Below are 18,207 nucleotides of genomic sequence, written 5' to 3'. Positions count from 1 at the left end.
AGTAAATTTGTAGATTGAACTTGTTCATGGGAACATTGCATTATACTGACAAGGAACAGTGGCAAATCCAGGGGGTTGGCCCCCATTTTTATTGGAAAATATCTCATTTTCATGTGTAAATTTGAACAAAAAGCAAATAATGTCCAAGCACCCTCCCTTTTTCTGAGGAATTCAAGCTTCTACCCATTCCCTTCAAAATGTCTGGATCCACCCCTGAACAATTTCTGAGAAAGTTTAAATATGTGAATAATTTGAACTATTCATAACTCTGAAACTTAAAATTTTAAAAGAATGGATTTCAAGGAATAGACGTAAGAATTAGTTATTCATATTTGTTGACTTCACATTAGAATTAGACAAACATTAAAAAATTAACATAAATGTTTTTATTCAAAATATACTGTACCAATTATCATAGATTCTGTACAATTACTGGTACAAAAAAATAGAAAATCTCAAAGCACCAGGCATATATGTATTTACCAGAAAGAGTAATCAAGGGAACCAAGAATCGAGCAGAATTCATTAGAAAATAATCCAAGGATAATCGGCTAGACAGGGATAATACACACACACATATACAATATATATTTATTACCGTAAAATATCAAATTTATTTGAAGAGCTTTGGGAACAGTCAGATCATCAGGGTTCTCGGAGTTAATCTGACTTTCCAAGCAAATACAAATAAATACATCGATATATGTGGCAATGTTCATGTATTGTTTTTATCCTGCAACCACATTTTCTATATAAAACATGCTAAATTTGTCCAAAATAATGTTTTTTTAACAATCTTGTGAGCGCTACCATTAGCTAGGACACCTTTTTAAACTTCTCACCTGTTTCTTGTTTTTGAAGTTGCTCATAACTGAAAAAAAAGGTAACCAGGAGAAGGTATTATGCAGTAGAGGAATAAAGCTTTGCATTATTCGACACTCTTCAATTGTATAATAGAAAGCTTAGTTGCAAGATAAAACAAAGAACATCAAATAACAAAAATAACATACAAACAAACAAAAGAAATTGAGCAACCTGTTTGGTTATATAAATAGTGATGACCATAAAAAAAAAAAAAAAACGAAACCAAAAAAAAAAAACCCAAAAAAAACTAATACCTAAATTGTTTCATAAACATATTAAGGGGCAGGCAATAACTCAGAAAAAATCAGCAAAATGTTTTATTTTGTGACATTCTGATATGAAACTCAAAGCATCTTAGTGATCAAAAGTTTCGTTGATGAAGCTACTATATGTTCATTGAAATTAACACCATGGAACATGTGGTTAAAATTTCATGAAATTTATATCTTTTTCTTCTTTTATCTAAGTAAACCACTGAATAAAATCAAAGAAATTTTAACCAGCCAAATAAATTTTAAAAAAGATGTTAGGTACGCCCTTAAGTACATTTTTGTACTTTAACATTAAAATAGAAGTTCATGTACAAGTTAAATAAATTATTATAACATTACAAGTTGACATTCTATTTTAGTCATAAAAGCAAATAGAATATTATACAATACACTCACTTTTGACATTACTACATTATGATTCCATAACAAGAGTTTTTTTGTAAAACTTTCATTTTTAACAATCAAAATAGATTTTAAATGAAGACAAATGAATATAAGGGAAATATTCATTCATTTTCTTTTTTCCATTACAAAAGGGAAACATGATGAGTGGTGTCCTTTTTTTTTATAATGACCTTGACCTTTGACCTTTGAAAATCAAGAAGGTTAAAACCTATAGTAGGAAGGTGCTCAAGAGAGTGTCAAGGAGAGCACAAAAGATGGTTGTTTCTATAAAGATGGGTCACATCTTCATTAACAAATAACATGTATTCCATTTAAGACCCCTCAGATATCAGAGTATGGAAAGATGATTTTTTATGCTTTTGATTGATGTTTATACAAATGCATTTGAATAGAGATAACTGTATAAGGCAGAAGAAAAAGAGAATTTCTATGTTATGGCAGGTGTAAAAGTTTGTGGTCTAAAAACAAAAAGGAATACAAAAAAATTTGTGTTCTTATTTTGGTGGATGCTAAATGATGTACCAAGATCTTAAGTCAGGAGTTAATATTCAGTAGAAATAAGGTGTTTTTAGCCAGGCTGCTAAAATAGGCCAAAATAAAATGCGAGTAAAAAGTTAGTTGATTATGAATAGAATGAGAAACAGGATATCTATCTGGACTAAAACTAGGCCAAGATCATAAATAACGCAAATAAACTAAGAGTACACCAACAGGGCTAAAAATATATCTATAACTTGAAATCCATTTAGAACTACTAAACTGACCAGGTGCACTGGTAGGGTAAGAGCCCTCTACTTTTCCATGTCAAATCCTTCACAATTCCAAAAGGGAGGTAATAATGATAGAAAATGAGAAAATTATTTTCCATTTTTTCCTGAAAGTATTATTTACATGTATGATATTTCTACAATACTCAATAAACAGTTCTACTTTCTTAAAATAGGAATGAGTTACGAAAAAAAAAAAATAAATATTCATCATAATTTTGTTTGTGTATAGAAATTGATTTCTTGTTTTGCAATAATTAATAAACTCTCAAAATCATAAACCAAATATTAAAATCATATTTACAATATTAAAATTTTTTTTCACAATTTTAGATATCACAAATGATAAGAGTATACCTCTGAAACAGTTTGTGTGGGAGATTCTCCTCCGTTGACACTGCCTCAAGTCAAAGATTTTGATGTAAAAGCAACTTTTTGGTGTAAAAATTAAATATTTAGCATTTTTCACTGAAAATATAGTAATATTATCCAAAAACCTCCCACAAATCTCAAATTTTTATGTGGCAGATTTATTTTTTTTATTGATATTGGCTGACAAGTTGAAATAATGCACACAAAAAAACTAGTAAAAAACAGTATATGCATAAAACAGCTTACTTTCGGACCAGGTATATAATATTGCACTTATTTAGTTAATTTGTAATATTTAGTAACAAAATAAAAAAAATATATAAAAAGCTTTATGAGCCTTTCAGAACACCAGTGAAATGGCAGACAAATTCTCGCATAGTTTATTCAGAACACCAGTGAAATGGCAGACAAAGTCTTGCATAGTTTATTAAAAAAAATATTTTTTTCCTTCATACATACAAGAACATCCACTCTAACTGAAATATGGTATCCAAGGAGACATTAAATGACCCCACCTCCAATTGTGTTGTATGGACACATTAAACAGATCAAACTTATTGATATTTAAAGAAAGATAACTCCAGTTCTTTTGAGTAAATCACCTGATCAAGTAACTATACTAAATACCTCCTCACTTGGGTATTAAAATTACATGGGTTAAAACTTGCTTTTTTCTCAAAGGAAACCAAATGAAACATATACACACATTACAAGTGCTATTCTTTGCAAGAATCAGGCAGTGGGTGAATCATTGTGGAAAAATGACGCACAAGTCTTTCCATGAAAATTTATTCAAATTGTGATCTGTCATTCAATTTTTTTTTGAGTGTCAGTAATTCGAAGTGTAAATTATATGAGCTGCATTGTTATTTTATCTTCAAAGGGAGATAACTTACTTTCCACTATGGTCTCACTAACCACTTCTAACGTTTCCATTACTTTACATATTAAAAAAGTAATTTTCAAAGTTTCACTGTGAATTCACAGGACAAATGACATCTTAAAGTTGCATACCGTTGCAAAGCTTGGAATATAAAGCTGCCAAAATCATTATGCTAATGGTACGATGATTGTATAAATTCTTCACAATAATTACTTGAATAAATAATACTGAAAATCCACATTTTTATCTGTTCTGCTAACTGACAGCATGGAGGTAAATTACTCACACATGTAAACAATATTCATACACTTTTGTAGTAAATTACATATATAATTTTAAAATGCACATTCTCAGCTTATTTTGGCTACTTTTAATCATAATACACACAAATAATGCACTTACAATGCATATGTCTAGGTTCAGTGTGTTTTTGGTACTACATAGGGGGGTGGCCATTTGACCCGGAAGTGGTTAGTGAGACCTATCTTTCTATTGTAATAATATAATGAAATAAAAAGAAAATTTACATAATACATATTACATAAATATTTGTTTAAAACATCCAATTTTTCAAATATAAATGGAATCATTTTTGTCTGAGTCAACTTCTTCTTTTAATTTCTTGAATATTTCTTCATCAATCAAAAATATGTGCAAATGAAAAAAGCTAAAAATTTTCAAAAAAAAAAAAAAATAATAATAAAATAAAATAAAATAAAAAATTGAACTATTTTGATATGCCAGTATATTAGTAGTCTTTTTTTAAAGGGCAAAATAACATATAACTGTCAAACAAATTCTTGCTAGAAAATATAAGCACTTTTTAAGAACTCTTTTATCACAATTACCAAATAATTTTTTCTTCAAGGGATGCTTTCATAAAAAAAACCTAAGAAAATTATATTTCATCAAATTAGCTTAAAACATACATCTATTGTGACAACAACAGTACATCTATTGTTAAATAATTTTTTGGGGGAAAAGGTGAAAAAATTAGGTCAAGAGGGGATGAGGAGATGTTTTTTTTAAATTATTTCCTAAACTCAACATAAAAATGCTTTTCCTTACCAACACTAAGAGAAAGGGGGGTGTAGTTTATAATAAGTTCTTACCATTCACCAATGATAGTGAACAATATTGATATTTTCTAACAAAGAGAGGTTCTAAAACCTGGATCACACTCTGGATCTGACAAAACTCCAGATCTAAGGTCTAATACTCCTCATATCAGAAAAATATATTAGCACCAAAACTGTCATCCAAATTGGCTCTAAGTGACCACAGTCTATGGATTAGACTATGGAGTCTATTTATTCCTAAATACTACATCACTGGTATCTATGGGTCCATCTGGTCCCTGGGGTATATCACACATCGGATTTTTTACTTCTGTAATACAGTCCTTATATATAGGATTCTTCTCCTGTAAAATAAAATCAAAATTTTCTGTCAAGGATTGGTAAGAGTGCCCAGTTAAGTGTGTTTGTTTTACTATATATTGAAGACTTTTTTATTGCCTTTTTGTATTTTTTTAATTTCCCTTTCAGGAGCTCTAGAATTTACCACTGGTTCTTAGTTGCATTCCTGCTGCTTGTCTCTTTGTGTTTCGTGACTTTTTCATGAACTATCCGGTGTTACTGGCATTGATTTTGGTCACAGATTATCTATTGTTTGAAATTTAGGTGTTTCTAAATTTTTAAGATTGAATATTCCTAAATTTTGTCAAAAAAATACGTGATAATCATTATATTTGCAGAAGCATGTTAAATAAAAAAAATAAAAAAATGGCCACCTTTTTTTGTAAAGACTGCCAATCAAAAGATGTTTTAAAAACAATGATATTCCCTAGCTGTGTGTAGTAAATGGCACTGGCTTCGAAAACAAATAAGATTCCTTACTGTCTTGAGAATAGGGTATGTAAGTCTCGTCATATGACCCGTGATTTCACAAGAATGGGTCCTAGTCTACCATTCAAAAGCATAGAGATTTGTCATTTAGAGAGCACTGAGTTCAGTGTTAAGGGCAAAACATCTTTTTTGTGTAAAAAATACCAATTAAAAAATGACAAATAACTATTTCTACATAATAAAGGTATTAATAAAAACAGAAAATAGAAGATTTTGCAATGTTATATACGATAAAATGCAGATTGGTCTTCGGTTTTCAATATGTTCTACATCGGAAATTCCAGTAAAGAAAATGAAACTATAACGAGACTTACACGGTAAATGTTTTATAATATTTTTCATTATTACTTACAAATCCCCATTTTGGATCATTAATTTCTGTTTCAAATTTCTTATACTCCATTGTGTCCAAAAATGAGGTCAGCAGTTTCCATAACAACAGCAACAGAAGACCGACAAGGAAGATGGCACCACTAACACCAAGAGCTAAAGTGGTTGCATCTGGTGGACCAGGTGGGCATGCTAAGAATAGAAACATGAGATAAAAATTGATTTGTATTATTTATATGTATTTTCAAAGTGCTATCCAGCAAAAATTGAAATAAATGAACTGTAAATGCATCCAGAAAATCTGACCAGCATTTTTTCACATGACTAGCATCACAGCAAGTGAAAAATAAAAAATGTTAGTTTCATAAATTGTTCAAATCAGTCTAATTTCTTTTTTTTTTTTTGTTCATTCATAAATACTAGCTTTCACTATTTCATGCAGTGAAAGCATCTACATTTTGCAATGATATTGAGAGTCAGACAGGTTTTTGAAAAAAGCCAGTTTATGCGAAATCCCCCATGAAGTCTTGTTTTTTAGAATTTTTTAGTGTAAATTGTACATAAGGGATGCAGTACCTACAAAAAATATTTGTATGGCAGCTGTGAAATTACCTACCATATAGCCTGTAATGCATTTTTATACATGGGAATTGTAAAAAAAAAATCCCTAAAACTTTAAAACGTTGCTATTTATATATTGGGTTATCCTCCAGTAATTTGTGAATCATTTATATTTGAAAATCTAGAAATCATAACAGATTATTTAAAGTTGATTTCTAGATTTCTAGGGTCTAAGGCTATTTTGCATAAACGCTAATGTGGGAGGGAGTCATTTCACTTTCATTTTTTTTATTGATAAAAGTAGGGCACTGAATTGGAAATTAAATGATACCCACCCCAAAGTACAAAATTTGGGGGTAAAAACAACTTAAAATTGCCATACCTTTTGCATAAACAACTCAATCAAACTGAAATTCAAACTTGACCTATACTTTACCATGATACTCAAAAACTATGCAAGATTAGTAAAGGATCCTTCTGACAGTTAAAGTTATCATCTGGAAACCGTCAGGGGAAGGACAACACAGATGGATGGTCATGCATCTTATTGAAAAGTATCATATAATACCTTGTGTGGTGAGATGTCAGTCTTTGTAAGAATCAGGCAGAGGGTGAAACACCATCATTTTGAAAGTTTAATATAACTATTTGCATCAGAACCAAGAAAAAAAAAAGATTTTCAATACCATTTTGATAGATTGAGTTATAATTTCATTAAAATGCAGAGAAAATGAATGTTTTAGGGGAAAAACTCTGTAAAAAACCTAATTTTTCTAACATTCTGTTGAAAAATTTCTGAGAAAATTCAGTGAAGTACAGATAATATAATGGCAGTTTCAAATTGAGAAAACATTACAAATGGGAAACCGAGCAGCGGTAACACAACTTGAGGGAAAATTCGAGGAGCTGAAGAAAGTGCATTCAGAGGCGGGAAACATGGACAAACCGCTAATGTATCTATCAACTAACATGGACCATGATGATTCTACAACAAATGATGACGACGATATACCACCAAGACGAGAGGCTGCTATCTGAGCGAGGAAACAGACCAAGAAATGGACAAGGGGTTAATTGAGTTAATTCTAATTATAATCCAATAATGAACATTTAATTCAGTGTATAAGTACTAGTGAACATTTTCAACATTTTATTACGTTTAGTGTTGGACAATAATTCTTTTCATTTTCACATTTGAGATTTTTATACATATTGTTTTAAAGTAAGGTTAACATTTTCATATTACATTTCACATTTTTGCTGGCCTGGAGAATGTTGTGAATTTAGCGTGAAAATTGTAATGCTAACTTTCCATTATGTTCTTATGACGTTATATAGTATGGGCAGACATATTTAGACTGAGATAAACGAACGTAAAACACAATGCACTGGTTACTTTGTAACCCCAAATCTATACGATTACAGACAAAGTCTAAGTAGCTAAAAACATGAAAACTGGTAGCAGAATAATGGAAAAAAATATACAAAAACCCAAATGGTAAGTTGCCAGGATCCTCTTGTCGTTACTTACTTCTTGTATTTTTCACTTCAGCTGTCAATTTATAAATGTAATCCACCTCATAAGTAAACTCAATTCTACATCTCTCTGAATCTAAAAACTGGCACTCTGTTACATTCTCCACTGAAAAAAAGGGAAAAAATAAGAGTTAGGCACAGCCTACAACAGAGCATTGCACTTAAAGTACTTCTCCGTCTAAAAATTTTAAGTTTAAATCAATGTAAAGATTACTTTCACTTCCCTGACCCATTTCTGCGGACCCGACCTGATACCCGTTTCAGTTTATTGGACATATATGCTTAGCCTTGCATGCCAAGCATCAGTACATACATATCCATGTAATGGACCTTATTTTACAGTTCTAATCTACAGAAATCAAGAAATATGATGGTAGTAAAGATATAGGTATAGAGTAACTCAGTCCCCCTTATTGAACCCCAACAATTTACCAATAGCAGATGCAAGGCCCCCCCCCATCTATTGCAAAATTTATGAAAATAGTCTATTTCTGTGTGTGTCCCCCCACCAGGATATGCCACTGCTTACCTTTCAATGTCTCCACTGCTGTGACATGTTCACACTGTGCTGCACATTCAGCTTCATTCAATACCCCCTTTTTAAATCCCACACACTCAGCACAATTCTTGTTAGCATCACACCCTTGGCAGACCTAAAACAGCAAAGAGTAAATCTTCAGAAAGATGATCTGATCATCAAAGATGCCCCAACTTATACAATTATAAAAACTTTATAACTGATAACCCGCCATAATCCATGAACGATAAATGAAATATCCTCGCAAGATACCGTAAATAATTAATGAGTCAATTTTTGTGGTTCATATTAACTTCATTTATTCACAGATTTTATTGGGCCATCAAAGTAAAAAAAAAAACCACCCAAATATTTGCCAGTGACTGCTCACTAGTGATACCCTGCTTTCAATCACAACGAAAGGAAAATTCATGTTTTTCTGCAAACAGGAAGTATAAGGCATACAAGTACGAAAATACATCCCACGATACACTTTACCTATACAAAGATTTTTATACGATATCAACAGCCTGTGATATACAGAAGCTGAGAATTTTTTTATGGAAAAATATGCTACAGAATGACAGAATTACAGATACCGGTAAAATAGTATACCCCTTCTCCTAATGAGGGGGGATATAAAAATAGCATACCCCTCACCAAATGAGGGGGGATATAAAAATTGTATACTCCTTCTCCTAATGAGGGGGGATATAAAATAATATACCTCCTTTCAATGTGAGGGGGAATATAAAATAATATATCCCCTTTCAATGTGAGGGGGAATATAAAATAATATACCCCCTTTCAATGTGAGGCGGAATATAAAATAGTATACCCCTCTCCTAACGAGGGGGTATAAAAACAAAACAAAACAACAACAACTTACATCTAGGAATCATGGATTCAATAAACCATAGAAATAAAAATATTGCTTTCCCTGAACAATAAAGACCATAAAAATAACATAATAAATCTCCCATAATAACACAAATCACATCAAAGAAATATTATGCCGTTACGCTGAAATGTATCATTTTGACAAAACAATTTTCTATCATGAAACTAATTCTGCCTTGCTATCATAAATAGCTATAGTAAATTTCTAAATACTTAATAAGTATAGTCTTCAGGGGGTTAATCAAGGATTGGGGCATAAATAGAGTTAAAGACCAAGCTGAGTAATGAAATATAAAGAATCCTTGCAAAGGAATTCATTTTCCCCAAATTTTAGTGGAAGGGGGAGGATGGTAGAGGTGTTACACCGGGTCTACCCCGCCACCCCCCCTATGAAACCATGTCTGGTTTTTACTCATTTTTTTCTAATGAAACAAATACTTCAGTTACTATATTAAAGTATTGGGTGTTGGGTGCTTTTTTTTTATTCATGTTTTCACCCATTAGAGGTTTTCTACATAATTTTTGTTAGAAACTTACTGGACAGTACTGGCATAAATTCCCTCTATAGTTAGGCTCACAAACACACTTCCCACAAACACATTCTCCATGACCAGAACAAAGGGTCTGAAATAAAAAGACGATTTAACAATAATTCCTCGTCCTTTGCTAAGACATATAAAGAGTATAGGCATGAAAAATTGAAAAAAAGTTTTATTACTTTGTACTAAAATGAAGCTGATGTTTTTTTCCTAGATCTACCAATGCCAGTGTAAATTTGTACCATGATGTAGCCTAGCAATTTGAACACAAAAAAATGAATCACATGAAATATTTATGACTTAAAATAGAGTAATACATCATTGTCTTATTCTGTCTGCCATGAAAAATTACATTTTGAAAATTTTTTTTACCTCACCCAGATTTTGAAGAAAAATGCAAAATTTTCCACACATGAAAAAAAAAATTATACAGTTGTAAGAAAAAAAGGAAACAGTCTATAAATTTTGTGTGTGTGTGTGTTTTTTTTTAACAAATGATAAGCATTGTAAAGTGTTATTTCATATCAGTGAAAAATCTGATTTCAAGGAAATGAAATAAACATGATAGTTGTTGATAAAGTGGTCAATATCATGATACTTAAACTGGCCGTAGGACAGTGGTATTCACTGCGACAGCGATAATGAGCCTGCTGCATGGTCATTATTGCTGTCTTAGTCATTACCACTGTCCTGTGGGCAGTCTAAATATCATGATATTGACCAACTATTATATAATTAAAAAATTCCTGGGTACTAATTTTTACACTTTTCTGTCCACAGTGGAAATGAATATGTTTACAGTATTTATCCAGAGGATAAAATTTTTAACAACTGGACCTGGTTGTTCGAAAGAGTCATCCCCCAGATAAAAGTTATCCACTGGATAAGTCTAGTGAAATCTATACAAGCTATTGGCTAGATAAGTATCTATCCAGTGGATAAAATTTTGAACAATTGGGCCCAGAACTCAGGATGTAAACCATACCCCATTAGCAGTTTGACAAGGGACAGTAGATAAAGGACAATCACATGTCGTTCCATTGTAGCCCGTATAACACTCACAGACACCACATTTGCATTCACCATTACCTTAAAAATAAAAAAAAATTGAATTCATTAAAGTGTTACTTCTTTAAACCGACCCTCTTTGGGACTTACAGATTTGTTTGGTATAGGGGAGGTTTTTGGTTTATACAGGTTTCAAATATAAATGAATTGATATGAAGGTACTTTAGATAGAATCTGGTCTGGGAAGGTTTCACTGTCCTCATAATAGCCATAGTTATCTATTTGGAGAACTCTACTTTAGTGATACAAGAAAGTAATTATTCACAATGCTATTTCCGTATAGAAGGTCCCCACTTCCACGAAAATCTAAATAAAAAAATCTGGGTGAAATTTCTCCAATCTAACACGATATTGCTAGAATACACCTCTTTAGCTTAAAATTTTGAAATAGAAACCACTATGTCATGCCGCCTTTCTGCCTGTAAATTGAACCTCAGAAAAACCCAAACATCAATTTTCAGAAGCCATCTGTAGCCTCATAGTGCTCCATAAAATACACATATATAGGCTGCTAGCTTCCAAATTTGATATTTTTGGTTCCTTACAGTTTGTACAATTTTTCATTATCCACCAATCGTAAATGTTTCTGTATTTTCTCCTGGGCTTAATTTGCCTGAAAACTGAAGATCAACATAAATTGTGCTATTGTAACCCTATATTATCTATTTTAAAGGAAGACAGTTGAACTCATGTGAAAGGGAGATAACCCTGTATTTAACAATTAGAATATAAAAATAAAACAAAAGCCTTAGAACAGTTTTTAGCAATTGATCAACATTTATTTTGAGGGCAGTTTTGAGGAAATTTTCTAAATGAGTAAAAAAATGTTTTTTTCAAACTAGATTTGTAGAATTATACCATCATTTTCAGATTCCTGTGCATATAACTACAAGTTTCCTGGACTAACTTTACTTTATATTAATCCCATCCCCACTCAAGAAAAAGTTACACTACTGAAGGCAAAAATGAGTGCATCCAAAGATAATCTAATTAAAATTAAACTTACAGTCACTCTATGTAGGATATAACAACACTCCATTCTACTTTCTGTTCATATAACTTTTCTGATCAGCCAATCAAAATTCATCTTTCATGATTTTGACAGCATTAATCTAAGGAAAAACCCTAGTATTCTGAAAGGTCATCTGAACAGAAAGTAGAATGGAGTGTTGTTAGACCCTTCATGCAGTAACTAAATGGAGCAATTGATAGGGATATCAAATGATATGCTGCCATGTTGTAAACAATTTTTGGAGGTAGGAGGAAAACAACTTAAAAACGTACAGTTCCCATTTGGAAACTGTCAGGAGATGGACGGACAGACAGACAGACAGACAACTTTTGAACGGTATCACATAATACCTCACCACTTGTGGTATTAAAATTAGAAAGAACTCAGATGCTCTGTAAAGACTGAACATTTAACGATAAAGTGACCCTACCATTACACAGCTCTCCAGTACTAATGTATCCACCACAAGCCTTGTTATTACATTCACAATATTTTTCTGTGTAATCAGCAGGACATTCACATTTACTACAAACACATTCACCTACATTACTGCAGAATATCCATTTCCCGTCAATACTACAAATAAATACATATGTATACAAATGTATCTGGATCTGTGTCACGTAGGTATCTACTATATGTTTTTACCATATAAATAGTTATTTTGGCAATGATCTTGCTATATTGGCAAGAATCTTGAGGAAGTGAAATTGAAGTTCTGTGAAAATTTAATTGCTATTTTGTGACCATATATCAGTTTGCTAAAATTATTGGATACTGCTAAAATAGAAATATCCAGTTTTGATAAAAAAATGCAAATTTTAGCTCCAGAAAAAATTAACAACTTATATGGTAAATACAAAGCAGGTTAAAATTTATGCAGGAAATTCTTAGCATAAAATTAATTTTTAAAGTGAAAAAAAAAAAAAAATTGAACATTCCAGAAAATGTAAGACTAAGAAATATCAGAAGCCCTCTCAGTTTGGTAAAATATCACTGTTCTCTAACTCAGCAGATCCTCATCATTGAAATCTTACCTTCCAGTGCCTTAAGATTTTTCTGTCTTCCAACCTAGGTGAATTTTTGAGATTCTAAACAGTTATTTTATTAGCTTTTTTCAAAACTACTCCCAACTCTTCATTTTGGGAAAATATGCAAATTTTTTGTGTAAATTGGGAAAAAATTTGAATTGTGCGTCATTTTTTTCATTGGGTATTTCTCGGCATAGGGAAAGAAATGGCAAGAGACAACGTAGCATTCAGAACTTCTACATATGGCAAGACAAAATGGACAAAAATGCCTATTTATAAATATTTATATATAATTATAAATATTTATAATTCATTTATTAATATTCATAAATCATTTATAAATATTTATAATTGAATTATAAATATTTATAAATCCAAGACAATTATAAATATTTATAATTATTTATAAATAGGCATTTTTGTCCACTTTGGATTGAGTTATAAATATTTATAATTCATTTACTAATATCTATAATTGATTTATAAATATTTATAATTGCCATATTTATTAATATTTATAATTCAATTACAAATATTAATAAATGATTTATAAATATTTATAAATGAATTATTAATATTTATAAATGAATTATAAATATTTATAATTATTTATAAATATTGATTAATAGGCATTGTTGTCCACTTTGTCTTGCCATATCTATGACACACATTAAATTAAAAGAATATACCAGGGAAGTTCCTAATTGACAATATGAAAATTGCATGTATTACAAAGGATGGCTTGACAATAATCTAGATCTCGAAAGTGATTTCATTATAATAAAAACAAACAATTTCCAATTAAAACACGACAATATTTGAATTTGACACTTACGCCAGAGAAACTTTGTATGATTGGGAAATTTTTACATATCTTTAGGACCAAATTTTAACCATTTTATTTACAAATTAGGAATGTTTCTTTAGGCCAATTTTAGGAGGTAAATTAAGACAAACAATATCACTGCATAATAACATAACACTCCAGCCAATAAGAAAAGCATATAAAACCTATTAAAAATAATGCTTAGTCCAAACTGTCATTTATTCATTTTAAATAAAATTTTGCACAAAGTAAATATTCCTACAAGAAGAGAGAGGTTTCTAAACTCTGGAATCCCCTCCCTTAAACACTCACTGGTACTTCAACTTACAACTGGCCACAAGCGTCTTCATCGGTCTTACTGATATCACAGTCACATTTATCACCTGACCAGCCAGGGTTACAATGGCAGACTCCACATTCAAATCTTCCCTGATTGTTACATTCTGTCGCATTCTCTACCTAAATCATATTTTAAAATATTTAATAATTTTTTGAAGTACTTGCACTTTAAACAAAAAAAAAATCATTGTGTGCATATGTATTTTTTATTTTTCTACTGTAAACATACTAATTTTTGTGGTGTACTAAATTTCGCTATTTTCACTGCAGATAGAAAACCATGAAAAATAGAACACACAAAATTTATTTTTAACAATATTTAATCCTAATCCTAATTTTGTTACCATGAAAATTGATACTTCCAAAAGTTCATTTTATGGAATCCATGAAAATTGGCAGATGTGAAAATTAATACATTTACAGTATTCCGAATCATGAAAATTTATGATTTATTTAGTAACATCAAAATAAAAAACTCCATTGATTTTGAAATTTACAGTGCATTCCATGTTTTTTATATCCTAAGAACACAGGTTATATGAAAAATTGAATGCTTATTTCTGTTTACTATGGCAATTAAAACAAAACATCAAAAATAAAAATATGTAGACTTTTAACCCATGAATCACATTTTGCATGATTCTTATCTGGAGTGCTACCTAATATGTTTTTACAATCATAACTACATACTTTCACTTCCTACTAAGTTTCATGAAAGATTCAATGCACTGGTTTCTGGAGGTTGTACTCACAAAAGTGTAATAGAAAGAACAAAAACCAAAGTGGGGGATGAATAATTCCATAGTACAAGAATTATAACAAAGCCAAATTATGGTAAAAACATCACAACTTTATCTGAAATTCCTGTAGATTGAAACAATTACAAAAACTAATGACAAATTTGACGATGTGATAATCACAAATATTATATCACTTACAGCTTCTGATGGAGACTGACAATCACAGTCACAAATATATTCTACATTTAAATCTAGTCTATCCTCAAGACCCTCGGGGTGGATGGAGCTCTTCTCAAATCTGTCACTGTAAGATTTTGGACACTCTTGGATATTTAAAGTCATTCTTAGATCAAAATTTATCTGAAAAAAAAAAAAAAAAGTGGATGAAGTAAATTATGTGATCACAGATTTATGATCTAATTAAAATTAGACCTATCTATTATTCATTTACTCCATGTAGGATCTAACAACACTCCATTCTACTTTCTGTTCAGATGACTTTTTCAGAATCCTCAGGTTTTTTCCTTTGAATAATGCTTTCAAAATCATGAAAGATGAAATAAATCTTTTTATAACTCAAAAATAGTAAAAGATATCTGAAATCCGAATGACAGGGATTTCCAATTAAACCATAATCAATCTAAGTCTGACCATTGTAGTATAGAGTATTGTGAAATTATTGACATTCCTATGCTTTTACTTGAGTTTTATAGCGAAGTTCAAATAAATGCTTGTTTTATGCCCTTTGGCCTTTAAAAGTTGGTGCTATGACCCTCAAAATCCTGTTGGGGTTTAAATCCTTGTTAAAAAAATTTATAAAGATCAACTAATACTCAAGTAATCACATGAAAACCATGGATCTACAGACAATGAGGATGGCAGGGCCATTCCAATATATGACTGCACATTCTTTGTGGGTGTACAACAGGATCTTAGCATTGTCAAAAGCCTGAAATAACAACAAACAGGGGGTGTTTTTATTTTATGAATATGGCATATGTGTGATAGGTCAAGAGTTACAGCAATTTAAAATAGAGTGGTACCAACATCAATAATCAATTATTTAAACAGCTCTCTAAGTAAATATCCTATTTTATTACCATACAGCACCTGTGTGATTTTTGGTCACTAACCTTTCAAGTTTGAATAGCTGTAAATACCTGGTCAGTTATAACAAAATTATCATAACTGGCAGCCTTTCAAAATTAGATAGATTAGTATTGAAATAGGCACCACTATATTTCAAATTGCTATAAATTACTGTTGACTGCCAGCTGTGCTTACAATTTTGCCTACAGTAATGTTCTCACAAGTGTCTCTCTGATCAGTCTGGGATGGCCTCCTGTAAAGTAAAGGAAAAGGGTGATAAAGGGTAATACTGGCCAAAGATACAACTGAAAATTAATCATCAAGTGTTAAATGTGAATTTGGAGACTTGAATCTATGACAAGGCAGCAACCATAAGGACTTAAGGAGGTAGACCTAGGGTAAGGGACATAACTCTTGAAATCAGTGATGTGTTTGAATCATATTCAATTTCACCTAAGTGTTTCAAGCTTTCATTTGAAACAGAATGAAATCAATCAAAGTTACTTTGATGCTTGCATGAGATTGATATAAAGAGCCTGAATACAAGGATTCCAATGGTTTGTAAGAGTTGTGTCCCTTACCTTAGGTCTACCTCCTTAAGAAAATTCTTGCATCAAAATAATAACAGAATTACTAGAAGTTTACCAAAATTCAGATATTCTGTCAATTTTGTACTTTTTTTGCATTTTCCAGTCATATTTTATTGTTAAATGACATATAATTGTAACACCATTATGACATCATAACAAAGCCATAGAACCTTTATTTTCCTTATATTCATATAATTGACTGTTTTGAACAATTTTAGCGCCATTACAAAGTTTACATATTTGGCCCGTATTCATAGCTTAATGACCTAACAGCTTTGAACAAAAGCTATGTGTGGGGAATAAAGTTAATTTTTAAATAAAATGACCTTCTTCAAATTGAGATAAACATGAGACAGAGAAGACAACAATATCTTCACTCCATACAACTAACAAATGAGACAGTTTTAGTTAAAAATAAGTTTTTTTTGGGTTTTGTTTTGGGGGGGGCAAATATGACCTGCAGTCCTCCTTTTTTTGGATCTTCCACTTGTGAGAAACATAGTACTCTTTAAATGTGAACAAACAAATGATAAGGGAGCTTTTTTACTATTCTAGGTATTTATAATAAGACCTAGTGTTCCATGATGATTGTTTTCTTTTCTTCCATTCATAGGCTTCATTCACACCGCAAGAGCAAGTGATTAAAAATTTTTAATTTTCTGCCAGAAGCCAGAAATTAAAATTTCATGTGACGACTCCCACGCTTACCACGTTGACTATGTTTGCAGTTGTTATTCATAATGTTGATCAATTAACTACTTGTTGATTTACGAATGTTATGCATATTTTAAAAGATTAGTTGGTAGTGTATCAACTAATCATAATGGTAGTGATGATGCAGTGACTTGATGACTGGAGGGGAGGTCCTTGATGACTGGAGGGGAGGTCCGTGATGACTGGAGGGGAGGTCCTTGATGACTGGAGGGGAGGTCCGTGATGACTGGAGGGGAGGTCCTTGATGACTGGAGAGGAGGTCCTAGATGACTGGAGGGGAGGTCCTTGATGACTGGAGGGGAGGTCCGTGATGACGTAGTTGATGGTGGGAGAATTTAGGGTGTTGTTTAATATATTTTTTAAGGTTTTATTCATGGGAGAAACAGATTCTCCCTAATTTCTCTCTGGGATTAAAGGATTTGTCCACTCTCGATAGTTAAATTTTAGATTTACTCACTCGATAAAGCTCGTGGATTAAAATATCAAATTTAGCTATCTCGAGTGGAAAAATCCTGTAATCCCCTTGAGACTGAGGGAGAATCTGTATGTAATCACCCTGCCCATTTCTGTCAAAGATGATAATGCATAATGCTTGTATGATAAGTATCCTGTAGTGGCTTTAATAACCTTGCCTTTTAAAATGTGGCTGGGAACACTAGAGACCATGTACATGGCCTAAAAGGGGGGTATAAACCTTAAAAGTAGGTGGTATAACCATTTATTATATATATAGAAGTAGTTTACTGAAAGAATAATCAAGGGAACCAAGGTTATAGCGGTAATCAAAAGAATGTAATCCAGGGACAAAGACCAAACATGGAAAACAGACATACACAACAAAGAACATAAAGTAACTAAAATCATATATACAAAGTAACAAAAGTAAACTCGGACTCCACTAAAAACTGGGAGCATGGACCAGGTGCACCGGTAGGGTAAGCGTCC

General features: G+C 31.5%; 1 protein-coding gene across 2 annotated transcripts in view; it reads right to left on the bottom strand.

The window, feature by feature from the left end:
• Positions 1–3,090: 3,090 nt before the first annotated feature.
• The window catches only part of LOC148602336 (integrin beta-1-like), a 47,582-nt gene continuing 32,465 nt past the window's right edge, over positions 3,091–18,207 (bottom strand). For both annotated transcript variants that reach the window (XM_088551823.1, XM_088551822.1), the window contains exons 13-22: positions 16,154–16,211; positions 15,068–15,229; positions 14,119–14,249; positions 12,364–12,509; positions 10,839–10,942; positions 9,852–9,938; positions 8,427–8,550; positions 7,893–8,003; positions 5,823–5,992; positions 3,091–4,986 (exon numbers count right to left, since the gene is read on the bottom strand). In XM_088551823.1, coding sequence (XP_088407949.1) covers positions 4,870–4,986; positions 5,823–5,992; positions 7,893–8,003; positions 8,427–8,550; positions 9,852–9,938; positions 10,839–10,942; positions 12,364–12,509; positions 14,119–14,249; positions 15,068–15,229; positions 16,154–16,211 — 1,210 coding nt within the window. In that variant the 3' untranslated portion in view covers positions 3,091–4,869. The remainder of the gene's footprint in view (positions 4,987–5,822; positions 5,993–7,892; positions 8,004–8,426; positions 8,551–9,851; positions 9,939–10,838; positions 10,943–12,363; positions 12,510–14,118; positions 14,250–15,067; positions 15,230–16,153; positions 16,212–18,207) is intronic.

This window comes from Perna viridis, chromosome 11, assembly GCF_037379345.1.
Source record: "Perna viridis isolate PV_CMFRI_1.1 ecotype Kerala chromosome 11, ASM3737934v1, whole genome shotgun sequence".
In the NCBI taxonomy this organism is placed as follows: domain Eukaryota; kingdom Metazoa; phylum Mollusca; class Bivalvia; order Mytilida; family Mytilidae; genus Perna; species Perna viridis.
The sequence above is the reverse complement of the archived record's forward strand: the minus strand, read 5'-3'. Positions and strand labels throughout refer to the sequence as shown.